Genomic DNA, 19,317 nt, shown 5'->3' on the forward strand with positions numbered 1-19,317 from the left:
CCTACAGATAATCTTAATGATGGAGTTCCTGTCGTAAAGCCCTACATATCTTAATTTATAAGTAGATAAAGGAATGTAACTCGTCCAAAGACAAACAACATGGAGAGTCCATTATTAAACATTATGAATTATCAACAATCATCTATACGCGGTTGTCGTAAACCATATACCGTTATAACTCTATAATTATACTGGCTACATCTATTTGTTAAGGCCAGCTCAATTGTTGTCAAGGTCGTTGAGATGTAAATATGGTTAGGGCACGTGACTGTTGGCGAGATTGTAGGTGTTAGGGTTAAGGTAAGGAATGGAGCTAGGTCCAGGGTTAGGGTTGGTATTAGCACTAGCCCTGTTTACATCTCGTGACCTATGACGAAAAATTGAGCTGGCCTTATCATTTAGCACTAACCAATTATAGTAGTCTTGTCTGGTAACATGCTTTCTATACCTGTATAACATGCCAGCCCAGTGCTCTGATCACGTGATTGTCCAGCCACTGAAGTCATGGTCAGAGAATGATAAGTGTATTTGACCAGTGGAGATTAGTGTAACAGGTGACCTAAAGACCGGTATTTTGTGTAACAGATAGAGGAAGAAGGGTTTATCGCGATAATTATGTTGATATTCGCCTGTTATAACACCGTGTGATTGGGATTATGTTAAACAAACATTATTCCGTAAAATGACGGAAGGTTAAACACACATTATGCAAGAGCTACATCTGCCTATTACAAGTCTTTATTTAGGCTTCAGATGTTATAGAAATTATTAATTAGACCTTTATTTACATGACAAGCTCAAAATCAACTCTGTACACCCACGGATGGCTTGGATACAGTTTGGATTTAAACAGTCCGTCGTCCATTTAAAATTAAATCAACGTTTACCTTTAGTCACTGACGTTACCACCGGAGACTTCCGGTGAAAGGCCTACCAAGCGAGGGTACCATAGCCATTGAGAATTTTACTTGATATTCGAGAAAATGTGGGTGGAGTTATCGTCTGTCAATCAAACGATCGGCAATTCGCGTAGACGGCGCGGACACAGTTGATGCCTATTTCTAGGCCAAATTTCCAACAGTGACAACTCCGTTCAGAATAAAGTAATTTGACTGACATTTTCAATATTTCCTTTTGTATCATCTATTTTTGGATTAATATAGCACGAATGGCCAACACTTTATTAAACTCTTAACTAATGTATCTTTAATTAACAGTACTTAATGTTAAACACAAAATGGATGTCGAAAAGAATTGAATTATAAAAGAATTCCTAGTTTTGTTCCAGACTATTTGCTTATAAAAAGAAACAACGAGTAAGGTCCCGGGTTCGATTCCGGCGTAGACTGATAAATAACCTTAGAATATTCCAGTCGGGGTTGCCCTTGGCGTTCGCAGGACAATGGCCTGGTAAGAAGCAACAGAAACGCCGCTGTTCTGGCAAAATTTCGCTCATAGCACAATGCACTGGGTATGCTGGTCTACATTAGACCAGTTGTTGTAGAAAGATAACATTATATACCCAATTCCATTTTATCTTATTTCTGCCTAACATTTATGCATTTCTCTGAATGTAAATACCTCTTTAAAATAGCCGAACATTCCTATAACAAGCATACCGCAGAACGTTGGCAGGTGTACTAATTCCGCATACAATTGATGGCAATCGGATTAAAATGCAGATCTATATTTCGTTTCGTTTCTTTATACTTTCGATGGCCTTTACTACATGAAGATCTGGCCGGTTGTTGTGGGGGGGGGGGGGGGGCAGGTCACACGAGCGGCTTTTGATCCTTTAACATCAGACATTTGATTAACCAATCAGCGTTGATGTTTCAAATGGGTTATCCACGTTTCCGCGCACCTCACGCCAAAAGCACGCCGTAACAGATCGTTTCATTGGCTAATCCCTCACATCATCCAGAACGCGGGTTATATAACAACACTTCCAGATCCTAGTGTAGTAAAGACAAGTAAAACGAAATTTACAACTATAAAAAAACGAAACGAAATAGGATCTGTGTTTTAATCAGATTAAATTGATGGGTGGCTGTGAATTCGGATCATGTTTCTTGTTTTAACTTGCTGAAGCAGGTTCTTTTAATCGGAGCCAATGGGTCTCTGGGCCCTCTGTGACATCTGGCCAAGTCCGACGGACCGAAACCCAGCCCTTCCCTGCCTTAGGGTTACATCGAGAGGCATGGTAAATCGGACTGGCTTGGCTGTTGAAAATTCATTGTAGTATGATGTAAAAAGGTATGTAGGATTCGCGATTAAAGGGTGTATTGCTCTATTTTTTGGAACCTTAAAATAGAAGAAAATCGGTCTAAAGGCACATATTAATGTAATTGCAATGTACATAAAGTGATCTACGTTCAATGTTTAAAAAAACAAATTGTAATTTCTAATCAGTTATGTGCAGTGAAATATGTGAATAAAGCAAACTGATTGACAAGTCATTTAGACCTGCTTAGCCCATTCTCTATGGTAGGGTGACCCATGTACTCACAGAAATACAGTCCACCGCTGATAGTTCGAGACTACCACTGAAGCGTGCCGAGACCAACTTTCTGACAGTATGATACTATAAATAGCCATGGCACGTGCAATTCTCTACAAATCTATCAACTATTACAGCCGTAAAAAATTTATTGTTGACGATTTTGAATAGCAGTAAAATTAAGCTTCTTGGTTATTACAGCAGATTTAGAAATTACGTTCGTTTCATTTTTTAAATCGCTCTATATTAACTGTACCGTTAAGGGCGGCATCTTTTGGTTTAGTACAAATAATATCTCTGAATCACTCGGGTTAGACAGGAACATGATACTAGCAGTAGTTTCATTTTACTTTTACAAGCTTCTTAAAACGATTGTTGAGCTACCTAATGTGCTTATTTCTAAATTCAATTTCTTGTTCTAGCTTTCTGTTATGTTTCGTAAAAAAAGTAGTCTTGATTATCCCGACGTGTCAATCAGACGTAGAATGGTCGATAGACTGGTTAAGCGAGACTAATTTCAAAACAAGGGCACGTAACCTATCTTTTACTCAAAAGTGTCTGGATGTTATGGACGACTCTTGGAACCAGTTTTCAGTCTATTATTTATACATGATTAATAGTCATAGCTTATTAAGTACAACATGATCGTTTATTTAGTGACTATAATTGTGTGAAACTGATTTGGGGCTTGGCATATATATAAATATTGTGGCGTAATTGTCGAGATATATGGAGATATTTATTTATGGTGGGTCACCCTATCTATGGCAGTATATTGTATACTGTCATAATTCTCCACGTTATTGTAATTATTATTTTGTCATTTTTTAATCAGCCATTACTAATTACTTCCGCTCCGCGTTGTCTTGTAGGTTGTTTTTCTTTGTTCATTACAAATGGCACCCGAAACCATAGAATGCACTGACCAATATTGAATTCTAATTCGTGTTTTTAATTTGCAATGTTATAGAAAATATTGAGTTAGAGGTTTAGCCCCTTTAATGGATTTTAGATCTATAATTAATATAGGGTCATATAGGTATTGTTATGGGACCTTGGTGAACTCTCTGACTGACCCAATGACCAATGATTACACCTGTAAGCTATATAGGTTTATATAAGTATCAATAATAATAATAATGTTGTCAGATTTGTGATATTACGATCGGATTAGATGGTAGACTGTGAGGTGTCATGTCTGAAATCATCGGTTACAACACGGTTAATTTAATTTACATACATCAAAACAATGGGAGATGAAATGAAATGGGGTTTAACGCCTTGCTGTTCTACGCCGACTGGGATAAAGAAGACGGGCTATGGGAGACAATTTCGCCCGGAAAGTGGCGCTACGGCCTACTCTTATTTCAAATTCCAACTGACAAGGAGTCTTTTACGTGCATGTTAGGTTTTTGTCCTATCCGAACGATTAAACGCTGTACGTCTCTTATACCCCCGTCAGACCTGGGTGGCGTCTTTACCGCGCTGCTACGGCGACGGAAAATGGTCTCAGAGCGCGTCAACATCGCCATATGCGTGCTAAAAGCGTGGTGTAAACGCCAGATATCGTGCTATGGTCTCCATGCTCCCCAATGATCGCCGAGTCACGACCTTTGTTTTGAGCATGTTCAACGCCCCCCCCCCCCCACCCGCCCTACCCCACTGACAAGGGGAAACCGCACCAATTAGATGATAGACTATGAGATATGTGATCATGGATTATAATAATGTTAATTAAAGGTTATATACATATAGACGATAAATGATTAGCTTAGTTATACATACATAGTGTTGCATTTTGATAGATGGTACACAATCTGATTAAAATACAGATCTATATTTCGTTTCGGTTTTTTTTTTTTATACTTTCGATGGCCTACAATGACCAATTGTAGTGGGAGGTCACGTCATGGGTTATACGAGCGGTTTTTGACCCTATGACGTCAGACATTGATTAATCAATCAGCGTTGACGTTTCTAGTGGTTTACCCACAGTTCCGTGCACAGCACGCCAAGAACTCGCCGTAACAGACCGCTTCATTGGCTAATTCCTCACATCATTTAGAACGCATGTTATATAACAACTCCTACCGTAGTAAAGACAAGTAAAATGAAATTTTAAACTATAAAAAATGAAATTTTGAACTATAAAAAACGAAACGAAATAGGATCTTTGTTTTAATCAGATTGAATGATACATAAATCAATTTTTAAAGCGGACATTTTAAATCCCTTAAGGATGCTTTAGATAAAGATTTGGTCGTTCTTGCTATAATAGTTCAAAAATAAATAATGAAAAGTGAATATTGAAAATTTTATTCAAATTACTTTATTCTCAGCAAAGTTATCATTGTTTGAAGTTTTGACAAGATGTAGTATAGATTGTTTATTATCGTAGCAACGGTACTTGTTAATCGAGATTAAGTGTTTCAATCCGTTTAAATCTACATCACCCGTTGATTCTAGGCCTGTCATGTGAATAAATGTCTAAATAATAGTTTAATGACATTTGAAGCCAAAATAAAGACCTGCAAAGGGCAGATTAAGCTCTTGAATAATGCGTCAATCAATAATTTCACCAATTCAAGACATGGTTTTGGTTTGTTTCCTTTTTTTTATTCCTAGAAGACATTATGCACTTGAGCAACTTGTTTTATGGGTTGTAACATATTTGTGGTGGTGTGTAACTTTTTATCTACTGTCCACATTGTGGGTTTGTTTTATTCATAGAAGTCCCTGTGCGTCATTGCCAGTTTTCTGAGGATATCAAATTTTCCACCAATCTGATTAAAACACAGGTCCTATTTCGTTTCGTTTTTTATTGTTCAAAATTTCGTTTTAGTTGTCTTTACTACACTAGGATCTGGAAGAGTTGTTATATAACCCGCGTTCTGGTTGATGTGAGGGATTAGTCAATGAAACAGTCAGTAACCCACTAGAAACATTGGTTAATCGTATGTCTGACGTCATAGGTCAAAAGCCGCTCGTATGACCTCTGACGCGACCTTCCACTACAACTGGTCAGATCTTCATATAGTGTAGGCCATCGAATGTACGACGGTTGGCTAAAAAGTTCTTAGCCTGAAAAAGATAGATCAATTGGGTTGACACAAACTTTTGCCACCAACAAGTACAATCATTGAATGAATCATAGACATAACAACTGTAACTGTAGTGTTATTAGTGTCTTCGTACAAGGCCATCTTGTGTACTCGTCCATTGAAATCCCCAGAAATGGACAAATCTGGCTATAGGACAGTCATCAAGCACCTGCAGCCGAAAAACTGAAAATTAGCCCGAACATAGATACATGCGACATGGTCTCCGCTTTAGGGGGTGATGCCGATGTTCCTTCCTTTTCCATAGGAAAGAAATGGGCTGTTGAATTTAAGCGTGGCACAGAGAACCTTAATGGTGACCCGCGACCTGGAGGGCCATCAGCAGCAACCATTCAAGAACACATTTCCCGGGTACATGACATGTGATGGCTGATTGACCACTTGACATATTGCCAGTGTCGTGGGCAAAGAGAGCCTTGACGGTGACGTGGGCAATCAACAGCAACCCTTCAAGAAAACATTATCCGGTTGATCGATCACTGGACATATTGCTAGAGCAGCAGTGGGCATCCTTCCCAACGAGTTTCTGCGAGATCGGTGCCAAATATCTTGACTGCGAAAAAGAAAAGTGTCAGATTCCTGGCGTTCCGTGACAATCTGCACCGTTTTGAAGCAGTTTCTGATATTTTAGGCAGATTTGTAACCATGGTTAGGTTTAGGGTTGGAATTAGCGCTAGCCCTGTTCACATGTTAGAGTGTTCATTATTTGCAGAAAACAGGTCTCAATATGTAAAGAGATATTATTTCTAATTTCCATCCACACGTAAAATGAATGAGTTATTGCATGTTAAGGATAACGAACTATTAAAATTATGAACATTCATTGAATATATATTGTCATTTTTCTCGGTCCCACAAATGTAAATACTGTTAAGAAATAGTCTGATGTCTAATAAAATGTATATATAAGATAATATCAATTAATATTAAATCTAAATCGTTTATAGTTTGATGTGAAATTAATATATGAATATAATGAAAATGTAAAATGAAATTTAATGATTTCTTGTAACCTGATGGTTTTCGTGAATAAAGATTATTATTATTATTGACCTATGACGAAAAACTGAGCTGGTTTTATCATTTACATCTCGTGACCTATGACGAAAAATTGAGCTGGCCTTATCATTTAGCTCTAACCATACAATCATTTGGTGAACTTTTATGTTTCATCTGTCTATTTTTGTATTAGAATCTATTTTCGTGCAAACTGATTGAATACAAAGATTTCTTCTTCAGTCTACTTTGGATTAGTCTTACACGTAATATGTTGTCTTACAGCATGCCAGATCAGGAATATTTTAACATGATATCCTACGTAATTCCCTCCTCCTCACATCAGTAATGCGAGATGTCACGAAATAAACAGGATCTTTATAGACATTATAAGAGCATTTAAATGACACGCAGATCTAAAAACAGGTGAGAAATAGCTGACGTTATCACAATACGGAGAGAGAGAGAGAGAGAGAGAGAGAGAGAGAGTAAAAGTTTGTTTCTTTTAAAAATGTTAGCACTTTATCATACAGCTCCGGTTGAGCAAATAGCTGACGTACTGACTGGCAACGGTAGTATCTGAAATGAAATGAAATGAAATGAAATGGAGTTTAACGTCCTACCGTTCTGCTCCTAACCTGGGCTAATGAAGACGGGCATACGCCATACAGTGTGCAATGAGGGAAATTTTGCCCTGACAGCGGCACTACGGCCTACTCTTATATCGAATTCCAACTGCCAAGGGATCTTTTACGTGCACGCCAATGTGTACACGGGACCTCGGTTTTTCGTCCCATCCGAACGACTAGACAGCGTTCCTTGTCAGCCCCTCCGTCCTGCATCACTGACAAGGGAGAACAACGCCGGAAAATCTGGATGAACTTTCTCGGCCAATGCAGGGATCGAACACCCGACCTCCAGGCTAGCGAGCTAGACGGTAGTATCTACATTTTGTGTTATTGTGTATATGCTTGATAAGGACTTGTGAAATCTTGTTGAAACGTTGCAGTGAAATAAACCATAGTAATGTTATTCATATATAGTGTGTTATTCGATTATGTTCAAATTACTAAATGCCATTCAAAGAATATGTCCACTCGACACAGACTAGGTAATTTTGGGATCAACATATGGTTCAATTTTATTTCAATAAATCGCTTGCGCGTAGGGGTCTTTAGCAGTGGGAGGAAACCGGAGGTCCACGAGGTTGGACAGACGACCCTATTTCTTGTCACGTACAACCGGGAATCGAAACCACGCCTGTTGACTCAATGACAGACCTTATATATGATACAAACGCACACGCGCTAACTCTTCGGCTATCCAACTCCCCTATTACAATGCGGACCGAAGGTCGACATAATAAGGCTTACTTTGCACACAGAACTTTTAGTTGTTATTATCTGGGCTGCAAGCCAAAGTCTGTTTATATTATGTGGCCACGACATAAGTCACTCTAAATGACGTCATGGTGGGTCAAAGTTCATTACCGGTCTGCGCATGTCAGTTTAATATCGCTTGCTGCCCTTTTGGTAAAGTTCGTTGCCCTGAAAAAAATATTTGAATGTCAAGTTCAAGTTCAACTTAGTTCAAGGATAAGAAATTCCGGACTTACTTAATAGGGCGTGTTCATTCCATATAGCCACCCAGCTAATATTTACATATTACACAGTAATTTAAACGACGGTTTATATATTATTAAGATTGTAGGCTACGGTAGGCCTACCGCAATCAGTATGTCGAATATATAAAGACAGCCCCCCCCCACCTCCAAAAAACAAAACAAAACAAAAACCGATTTTTGTTGGCAATGGGCCAGCTGGCATTCCCCGCAGCCCCGATCGTATGTAAATTGTAGTTTCTTGTTGTAAATAAGAGTATTTAACGTCCGCTTCCACCTGGGAAATATCGCAGAGTGACGTAATCAGGTAAATTTTGTATAAGATTTCTTTATCCCAGTCGGGGGGTTGGATGGCTGAATGGTTAGCACGCGCGCGCTGTATCATAAAGTCTGTCATTGAATCAACTGGCGTGGTTTCGAATCCCCGGTTGTACGTGACAAGGAGTAGGGTCGCCTGTCCAACCTCGTGGGTTTTCTTCTGGTCCTCCGGTTTCCTCCCACTGCTAAAGACCCCTACGCGCAAGCGAATTATTGAAATAAAATTAAACCATTTGTTAGTCCCGAAATGACCTAGTTTGTGTCGAGTGGACGTTAAACCCCATTTCTCTCTCTCTCTCTTTTTATCCCAGTCGTTGATCCGATTTAATGAATAAAACATTCGGTCATAACATTTCAGAAATCTTATTGATAGATTACAAAGGTGCGTAGTCTCTGTCATTCAGACACATATTCTAATCTTCAAGACTATGGAGTTCTGGGTGTCCGAAACTAAAAGGTGAGCGCTCTGGAAACACATCAAGATAGGTATGGTATCTCTTCGATGCCACTTTGACATTCAGAAAATACTGTGTCATTCACATATCCCCCCCCCCCCTTCAAATAATCTACCAATTCAAACAAGTAGCAAACGTAGTCGGTGCTGTTCAGTCAAGTCAGAGAATTCTCATTTCCGCCATGGGAACTATCAATCAATATTCAATATGGCTAGATCTAATTGATAAGGCCAACTTCAAGTTTGGTCAACCGTCACAGATGTGGACTGGGCCAGCGCTAATCCAAACCCTAACCCTTGCCCTAATCCTAACTTACAATCTCGCCAACAAGCACGCGTCCTAAGCTTATTTACATCTCGGCGACCTTGACAAAAATTGAGTTGGTCTCAACAAATAGATGTATAGCCATTCAATATGATATCGTAGGTAAATTTCCCCGGATCAACACAAGCTATAGGCCTACTGGTATTGGGCCTGTGATATTGACCTATACACGCTTCACGTTATATAACGTTAACTAGGTCAGTAAGTACTTCATTCAAGTTTTCTTTGATGATCCCATTGTGACAGGTGGCAAGCTCATAGGCGTACGAGCTGGGGGGGGGGGGGCGGCCGCCCCCCCCCCCCCCATTTTGGGCACCAAATGCTGTTAAAATTTCGGCACACAATTGTACTTTGTAAAAGTTGTATAAAAAAAATATTGTGTTCTTGAATGTGTCCAATTTAACAGCGAATTTATTATTATCATTATGTAACATACTAAGAACCTAACTAAATTTTTTGGGCACCAACCACCCCCCTCCCCCCCAGTCAAAAATTTCCCCGTACGCCTATGGGCAAGATTTATCTCTAACGGATGAAACTATAAATATCAAAATATTTTATATTTTTATAATCACCTAAAATGTACAACAATAAATTAATATGATGTAATATGCCGCTAAATTGATATGCTAATTCAACAATTATATTACGATTTAAGCTGATGAAAAGGAAATGAATCTGACTAGAGACTTTGCTGCTTTAAATTTTTTTTATAAAATATGTGAAGCAGGCAATTACTATTAGTGGTTCCCCGGGCTTGTCAGCGATGCAGGGCGGAGGGCCTGAAAAGGACAGCTGTCTAGTCGTTCGGATGGGACGAAAAACTGAGGTCCCGTGTATACATTGGCGTGCACGGAAAAGATCCCCTGACAGTTGGAATTCGATATAAGAGTAGGCTGTAGTGCCGCTTTCCGGGCAAAGTTTCTCTCATAGCATACTGCACGGTGTATGTCCGTCTTCATTAGCCCATGGAGTAGAACAGTATAGGACGTTAAAGTTACAATTTCATATTTTTAAAATGCATTAAAATAAAGAGAGAGAGAGAGAGAGAAATGGGGTTTAACGTCCACTCGACACAAACTAGGTCATTTCGGGACTAACATTTGCCACGTATAATTGGGGATTCGAAACCACGCCAGTCGACTCAATGACATTAAAATAAAGCCCTAAAATAGATGTATCTATAACAGTCCTGCCTTGTTAAAGAATAATCCTATTTAATCTTATAATTCACTATTGCCAGTTGAGGAATTGGCAAAAATATCATTTTCAACTTCAAATTCAAACGTATTCCATAGTGGGGAATAGGAAAACAAGCGAGGTAATTGTGTTATTATTTCCGGTGCGAAGATTTTTAAGTGTTAGAAAGATAACCTTTGATCGTAGTGAGTTGACAACCTATTGAGCAAAAGACATAGAAATAATTATGTTTTGACTTACTTAGAAAATATGAAATTGTAACTTTAAACTCCATTTCATTTTATTTCATTGCAATTACCATTACTAATTAGTAGAAATTAAAACTATAGAACAATATAGCTCAAACTAAAACTTCACTATTGTACAAAAAAATACAAAGTCCATGACCAAGCGCTCAACTTTATTATTTTATTTGTCCTATAACCAGTGTATTTTCTCCGTTGTTAAATTTAACAAGAGCATCGCTAACGCAGCAATATACGTCCACATTCCTGTTTTGTTTGATATGGTCCAGTTTGCATTGAGGGTCTGTGAAATAAAACTGGGTTGTAGGACTGCTATCAGTTTAACGTTTCGTTCACATTAACAGAACACAATTTTTATTTTAAAACAATCGATGTCTTTATTCTAAAAGCATGACGTTTAGAATAGGTATCCCCATTTCAAAAGGATCGGTTAAGAATTGCGGCCTGTAGGCAAAACACAAGACACACAAACATTAGGCGTGACTCTGTCCCAAGGGGTTGAGCATGCACCAAAAATAATAATAGAGGCCAGCCTTAGGATTAAGGAATAAGTGTAAAAACGTAGCCTTAGGCTATAAGGAATAAGTCTAAAAAAAATTTCAAGATGATCGATTAAGAAATGCGGTCTGCAAGTGACACACAGACATAAAAAAAGAAAATGGGCGTAGCTCTGCCCCTGGGGGTTGGGTATTCACCACAACTAATAGGGATGTTCCTTAGGATAGAAGGAATATGTATGCTAAGTTTCAAGGTGATACGATAAGAAATGCGATCTGTAGATGACAAACAAATAAATAAATATAAGGGATGGGCGTGGCTCTACCCCTGGTGGTCGGGCATGCACCAAAAACAATAGGGATCATACTTAGGGTATAAGCAATTCATATGAAAAATTTTCAAGACGATTGATTAAGAATTGTGGCCTGTAGGTGACACACAGACATAAAAAGAAAAGAAAATGGGCGTGGCTCTGCCCCTGGGGGTAAAAAAACAATAGGGGTCATCGTTAGGGTATAAGCAATTCATATGAAAAAATTTCAAGACAATTGATTAAGAATTGTGGTCTGTAGGCGACACACACACATAGAAAAAGAAAATGGGCGTGGCTTTGCCCCTGGGGGGTGGGCATGCACCCAAAACGATAGGGATGTTCCTGAGGGTACAAAGAATAAGTATGCAAAGTTTCAAGATGATACGTTAAGAAATGCGGCCTGTAGACGACAAACAAACAAATACAAAAATGGGCGTGGCTCTGCCCCGGGGAGGCGAGCATGCACTAAAAACAATAGGGATCATCCTTAGGGTATAAGGAATAAATATGTAAAGTTGATACGTTAAGAAATGCGGTCTGTAGATGACAAACAAATAAATAAATATAAGGAATGGGCGTGGCTCTGCCCCTGGGGGTCGGGCATGCACCAAAAACAATAGGGATCTTCCTTGGGGTATAAGGAATAAGTATACCAAGTTTGAAGAAAATCCAGTAAGAATTGCGCCCTGTAGGCGACACAAAGACACACGAAAAGAAAATGGGAAATGGGCGTGGCTCTGCCCCTGGGGGTTGGGCATGTACCCCAAACGATAGGGATGTTCCTTAGGGTACAAAGAATGTGTATGCAAGATTATAAGTTAAGAAATGTGGCCTGTAGACGACAAACAAACAAATACTAGAAATGGGCGTGGCTCTGCCCCTGGGGGTCGGGCATGCACCAAAAACAATAGGGATCTTCCTTGGGGTATAAGGAATAAGTATACCAAGTTTGAAGAAAATCCAGTAAGAATTGCGCCCTGTAGGCGACACAAAGACACACGAAAAGAAAATGGGCGTGGCTCTGCCCCTGGGGGTTGGGCATGCACCCCAAACGATAGGGATGTTCCTTAGGGTACAAAGAATGTGTATGCAAAGTTTCAAGATTATTAGTTAAGAAATGTGGCCTGTAGACGACAAACAAACAAATACTAGAAATGGGCGTGGCTCTGCCCCGGGGGGTCGGGCATGCACCAAAAACAATAGGGATCTTCCTTGGGGTATAAGGAATAAGTATACCAAGTTTGAAGAAAATCCATGAAGAATTGTGCCCTGTAGGCGAACCACAGACACACACACACACATACATACATACACACACACACACACACACACAGACAGGGGCGACGGCATAATACGTTCACATTATGAATGTGGACGTATAAAAATAGCACAGTGACAGACAGACATAAGATAAACATATTATTTTTAAATGTCTGAGTTCAGGTTACAAAACCAGGGTCACGCACGTGGACGTAACCCGGAAACAGTACACCGGAAGTGGAGAACGTCAAACGTCAACAAACAAGTTAAATATAATTGTTCATCTACATCGACTTATTATGAATATTTCAAAGCGAAACTACATGGACGTTGGAGCTGTAGCACGTGACAGCTCTATGATTATGTTTCCTGCCGCTGACAGAAATAAGGAAGCCATTTTAGACGTACTTGAGAAGTATTTTCCACCTAAAGGGGGCGTTTCGCCAGCTACTGAAAATGTAAACAAAGAATTACCGGTACAAGCTTTAGAGATATCGTCAGGAACTGGCCAGCACGTGATTTATTTTGCTAGTCATCTACCCCAGATACTCTGGCAACCAAGTGAATATGACAAAGATTATATCAAGAGCATAAGCGCTCACATCAAACACTCAGGTGTTACAAACGTACTTCCACCTGTTCAGGTAGATATTTCACAACCAGTTGAAGATTGGATGCCTTCAACAATAACCTTAAACTCTTGTGACTTACTGCTCAATGTAAACCTAATTCATATCTCTCCTTGGCAGTGTGCAATAGGTTTAATGAAGGCAGCTGGAAAATTATTAAAAAAAGAAGGATTTCTGTTTATGTACGGGCCCATGTCAGTACATGGAGTTATTAGCCCAGAAAGTAATGTTAGATTTGATCGCTCTCTAAGATCACAGAATTCTTCATGGGGATTACGGGACATTGACGACATTGAGTCACTTGCTACAGAAAATCAACTGAAATTACATCAAGTTGTTGATATGCCTGCTAATAACAAAACTCTAGTATTTGTAAAACAGTAGGAAATTAATGCAAAGTTTCTATTAAACCTAGTAAATCAGTCAAAAAGTTTCTTCACCATAATCATTTTTATTAGCCCACTCAAAGCAGAACAGTAGGACCTTAAACCCCATTTGTTTTCATTTCATTGGATCTGTCATTGAGTTAGCTGCCGTGGTTTCGATCGCCAGGTTGTACCTGACAAGGAGCAAGGTTGATTGTCCAACCTAATGGGTTTCTCCAGTTTCCTCCCACTGCTAAAGACCCCTACGAGCAAGCAAATTATTGAAATAAAATTGAACCATGTGTTAATCCCGAAGTGACCTAGTTTGTGTCAGTGGAGGTTAAACCCTCTCTCTCTCTCTATTCACCACAGATCCATTAGATATGGATTTAGACAGGCTAATAATCGCACTGTAAAAATGGCACAGGTGAAAATTAAATTCAAAGTCTTTTTATAATGCCATTATGTCCATCTTGATCAGAAAATTACTGACTAGAAATAAACCCAATCGGACATCAAAAAAATGGACCAACTCAAAATTCACTAAAAATTCCACAGTTGTATAATACAGAGTCTATGTTTTATAATTTTCCTGCTACTCAGGGAGGAGCCACTGTGGCTAAGTGGGTAAGGCGCTGGCTCACTAGCCTGGAGGTTGCAGGTTAGCTCCTGGTGTAGACCTTATATCACCAACGTTTTCTTTGTTTGAACATGCGTCCAGGTCATACATGTGGACGAGCTATGAGTGGGGGTGGGTGTAGCTCATTACTGATGGGCAGTATTCTGGTGAAGGTGGTCACTGTTCATGAATAAGTCCTACACTGAGTTCAAGCCTGGAAATAAGGCACCTGTCACGGACAATGCTAGACACAGATTCTGGCTTTGTCAGGCACAAAACCTCTGGTGCCTGTCATTTTGTCCAGCACTGATTCATTTGTCTTTTTTATTGATATTATTAATACATGTCCGGCACTAAGTTGAAAATGTTAGTGTCAACATTTTGTCAGGTGCATCTAAAACCGTTATTTCCAGACCTGCCTACACACAAGCTATTTATTGGAATAAAATTCAACCATATGTTAGTCCCAATATGGCCTAGTTTGTGTTGAGCAAATATTTTGAACCATGTCTCTCACTTTCTCTGAACTTTTATTCTGGTTTAGAAGTCACTCGAAGTCAATAGCTTAAGATGCTAGACTAGTACCAGTTTCTTCCAACTTCAGTTCCGCCTAGTGTGAGGCAGACAAGGAATTTAAAACCCTATTTACATTACAAATTTTAAGCGTGCCAGGCACGGCACGGTTAATGTTTTTGTAGTGTAATCGGATCAAACATAAGCGTGCCATACTGAGTACCATGCCAATTGGGCCCACTGAAGTGAGGTGGTCTCGGCACGGTGCCAGCCACGGCGTGGTTAAATTTTCATAGTGTAAACGCCAGTTGACTCAATGAAAGGCCTTATGATACAGCGCGCACGTGCTAACCATTCGGCCATCCAACCCCTGGAAAACTTAGGTCCTGTGTAGATATTGGCATGCACATAAAAGATGCCTTGGCAGTTGGAATTTGATATAAAAGTAGGTAGTAGTGTCGCTGTCTGGACAAAATTTACCTCATAACTTCTGCATGGCATATGCCCCCCCCCCCCCCCGCTTTATTCCAATTCCGTAATAACATATAATAAAACTGATATGGCTCAAGTTGTTATTTGAAAAAAAAGAGAGAGAAAGAAATGGGGTTTAATGTCCACTTGACACAAACTACGTAATTTCGGGACTAACACACGGTTCAATTCCATTTCAATAATTCACTTGCTCGTAGGAATCTTTAGAAGTGGGAGGACCCGGAGAAAACCCACAAGGTTAGACAGGCGACCTCATTCCTTGTCACATACAAGCGGGGAATCGAAACCATGCCACTTAATGACAGACCATATGATTGAATGCAGTAATCATTCAGCCACCCAAGCCCCTGATTCAAACATACAACAGTCAGGCTAATGTCACATAAAAGCACTGTACCATAAAGTCTGTCATTGAGTCAACTGGCGTAGTTTCGAATCCCCGGTTTGTGTCGAGTGGACGTTAAACCCCATTTCTCTCTCTCTCTCTCTCACATAAAAGCAAATATTCTGAAATCATTTATACTTACATCTCTTAGTGAAACATGTCCCCCCATTTAAACGGAAGTCCACCGATGAATATGAAATGGCGATGCTTCAGAGCCTGAAGCTGAACTGCAATGTGAAATAGTCTAAATTCTGTAAGATTAAGACTGGCAAACTTATATGAATTGTTTTTTAACCATCAAGTTCAAGGCAAATTTTATGTCAAGGCAATAATATTGTTTTTGTTTCCACTAAAACATCCAAAAACACTAAAACATGTGTACTTGTCACACATGCATGATGTGGTGAAATGTTAGTACATCTAGAGCATCTAGTACATCTAAAGTACACATATCATCATGACCTGGCACTCCAGTCTGGTATTATATGCTGATAACAACAGGGGTGGATCCAGGAATTTTCGCAGGTGGGGGTTTGCCCAGTTCCTGAGACCATGTATCTTTGGGTGGCCAGGAAGATTTGCACTTGTCAGACATGCATGATATGTTGAAGTACGCAAATCAGCATGACATCTATAGAATAAAGTACAGATATCATCACGACCTGGCAATCCAGTCTGAGATTTTTTCTTTTTTAAAAAGTGGTATATGCTGATAACAGATCCAGGAATTTTCGCAGGTGGGGGTTTGCCAGGTACCGAAGACCATGTATCTTTGGAGAGGCCAGGAATTTTTGCAGGAGGGGTATGCCCAGTACCTAAGACAATGTATCTATGGGGAAGGGGCGGTTCACTCCCCCCGGCCTTGGAATTTTTTTAGAAATACATGGTCACTCTCGTCATTTTGGTGTATATACATGCTCACTGAGCTTTTTAAAGAGAAAAACCCAGCGCCCCGTTTTTATAATGAATTTTATACGATCGCTTTGTGATTCAATTTCATTGATGCAAAGCATTAATTGTGATATCACATATGCCTATATTGTTATCTTGCGCTTTGAATGCTTATCCCGTCCCACCATCTGACGATAAAAATTTTTTTAGGTAGCTGAGCAGGGGGGTGTTTCAACCCCCAAAGCCCCATTTGGATCCACCTCCTGATATCACATATGCCTATATCATTATCTCGTGCTCTAAATGCATAATCAATCCCACCATCTGACAATAAAGGATAAAGCACACGTCTAGTGTCACTTTTCTCTTAAAAAGAGTTGTTTTACAAATTTTTTTATGTAGCTGAGCAGGAGGGGGTTCGGCCCCCCAAAGCTCCCCTTTGGATCCACCCCCTGAACAACACGAAGAGGAGGAAGTAACACAATCTATTATATTCAATTTGCGTATTTCCTGTCAAATGTTTTGAGTTAGTAGGGCTTTTCTAGAAATATGACTGACCCCTTGGCCCTCAATAACATTTGTCTTTTTGACCCCAGGATACCTGGCCACCACCATCATAAAACACTGAGGTCACTTACTACACACTAAAAACACGTTCATCACTTAGAATAATCTTGAATCCTATCACTTTTTCATAAAAGGGGCAATTAAGGAGAGTGTGGGAGAGAAATGGAGTTTAATGTCCACTCGACACAAACTAGGTCATTTTGGGACTAACACACTGTTTAACTTTATTTCAATAAATCGCTTGCGCGTAGGGGGTCTTTAGCAGTGGGAGGAAACCAGAGGACCCGGAAAAAACCCATGAGGTTGGACAAGCAACCCTACTCCTTGTCACTTACAACAGGGGAATCGAAACCATTACAGGTGACCCTGTTCTTTGTCTTTAGCAGTGGGAGGAAACCGGAGGACCCGGAAAAAACCCATGAGGTTTGACAGGTGACCCTACTCCTTGTCACGTACAACTGGGGAATCAAATCCACTCTGGTTTGTTTCAATGACAGACTTTATGATACAGCGCGCACACGCTAACCATTCGGCCATTCAACCTACATAACCTTCAATATTATCTACCCTTATATAAAGTAGAATATTCAACAATTACCTTAATGTAAAGAATATCTTGTTTACCTCTAGGGGGAGAAGTAGTTAGCTCTTCTATCTTTGTGACAAACCCTCCTTAAACTCTCTCAAAGTTAATATGCAATCTGTCTGTACTTAGATACAGTACTGGATTGCTAGGAATCCAATAATTGCCTTTGTCTGAATTCGAATGAAATTTGCATAATAACTAATTCAAATATAATCTGCATTTATGACACTGAATAAAATTAATATTTTTAAAGTTTTTACATTTTATTTATGAGGGAGAGAGAGAGAGAGGGAGGGTTTAATGTGGTCACTTGGACACAAACAAGGCATTTCGGGACTAACATATGGTTCAATTTTATTTCAATAATTTGCATGCACGTTGGGGTCTTTAGCAGTGGGAGGAAATGGAGTTTAATGTCCACTCGACACAAACTAGGTCATTTTGGGACTAACACACTGTTTAACTTTATTTCAATAAATCGCTTGCACGTTGGGGTCTTTAGCAGTGGGAGGAAACCAGAGGACCCGGAAAAAACCCATGAGGTTTGACAGGCGACCCTACTCTTGTCAAGTACAACCCTACAAAGGGGAATCAAAACCATGACAGGCGACCCTGTTCCTTGTCACGTACAACCGGGGAATCGATACCATGACAGGCGATCCTGTTCCTTGTCACGTACAACCAGTAAATTGGAGATAAAACCAAGACTTATTTTGATGTGAAATTGATATCAGTATTGTCTAAGCTGTTATCTCTTTGAGATGGATCTCCTGTGTATGGCCTAGTTAGCATTTTTCAATGACAAAGCTGGCTTGGGAGAGAAAGAGAGAGGGGGAGGGTTTAATGTGGTCCCTTGGCCACAAAAACAAGGCATTTCGGGACTAAGATATGGTTCAATTTTATTTCAATAATTTGCTTGCGCGTAGGGGTCTTTAGCAGTAGGAGGAAACCAGACTGGAGGACACAGAGAAAATCTACGAAATTGGACAGGCGACCCTACTCATTGTCATGTACAACCGGGGATTCGAAACCACACCAGTTGGCTCAATGACAGGCCTTATGATACAGCGCACACGTGCTAACCATTCGGCCATCCAACCCCCCGTTAAATGTTTGAATAAACCACCTTGTAACAACTTCAAGTCTGTTGAGCCGGGATTTTTATATCTATAAATAACTTTATATTCTCTTTGACTATAGTATAGTTGTTTGGATGGACAGGAAATAAATGATCCCTTGACAGCTGTCTAGTCCTTCGGATGAGACTAAAAACTGAGGTCCCGTGTATACATTGGAATGCACGTGAAAGATCCCTTGACAGTTGGAATTCGATATAAGAGTAGGCCATAGTGCCGCTGTTCAGGCAAAATTCCCCTCATAGCACACTGTATGGCGTATACCCATCTTCATTAGCCCAGTCG

The 19,317-nt window shown here is 39.8% G+C and overlaps 2 protein-coding genes across 3 annotated transcripts in view; one reads left to right on the forward strand and one right to left on the reverse strand.

Moving 5' to 3' along the window:
- The window catches only part of LOC126815934 (protein phosphatase 1 regulatory subunit 3B), a 60,336-nt gene extending 44,230 nt beyond the window's left edge, over window positions 1–16,106 (reverse strand). Inside the window, exons 1-2 of one of the 2 annotated variants that reach the window (XR_008787442.1) lie at window positions 15,995–16,086; window positions 4,957–5,581 (exon numbers count right to left, since the gene is read on the reverse strand). The gene's annotated coding sequence lies outside the window, so the exon portion shown is untranslated. Of the gene's footprint in view, window positions 1–4,956; window positions 5,582–15,994 lie in introns of those variants that run through there. The other variant, XM_050542058.1, reaches the window with a different exon arrangement.
- LOC126815954 (methyltransferase-like 26) lies at window positions 13,063–14,107 on the forward strand. Its single transcript, XM_050542079.2, has one exon. The coding sequence runs from the start codon at window positions 13,149–13,151 to the stop codon at window positions 13,860–13,862; it is 714 nt and encodes a 237-aa protein (XP_050398036.1). The 5' UTR covers window positions 13,063–13,148; the 3' UTR covers window positions 13,863–14,107.
- Window positions 16,107–19,317: the final 3,211 nt, after the last annotated feature.

This window comes from Patella vulgata, chromosome 3 (assembly GCF_932274485.2).
Source record: "Patella vulgata chromosome 3, xgPatVulg1.2, whole genome shotgun sequence".
In the NCBI taxonomy this organism is placed as follows: Eukaryota; Metazoa; Mollusca; class Gastropoda; family Patellidae; genus Patella; species Patella vulgata.

Excerpts from the sequence above, each read along its gene's own strand:
- LOC126815954 (XM_050542079.2), top strand. The coding sequence starts at position 13,149 with ATGAATATTTCAAAGCGAAACTACATGGACGTTGGAGCTGTAGCACGT.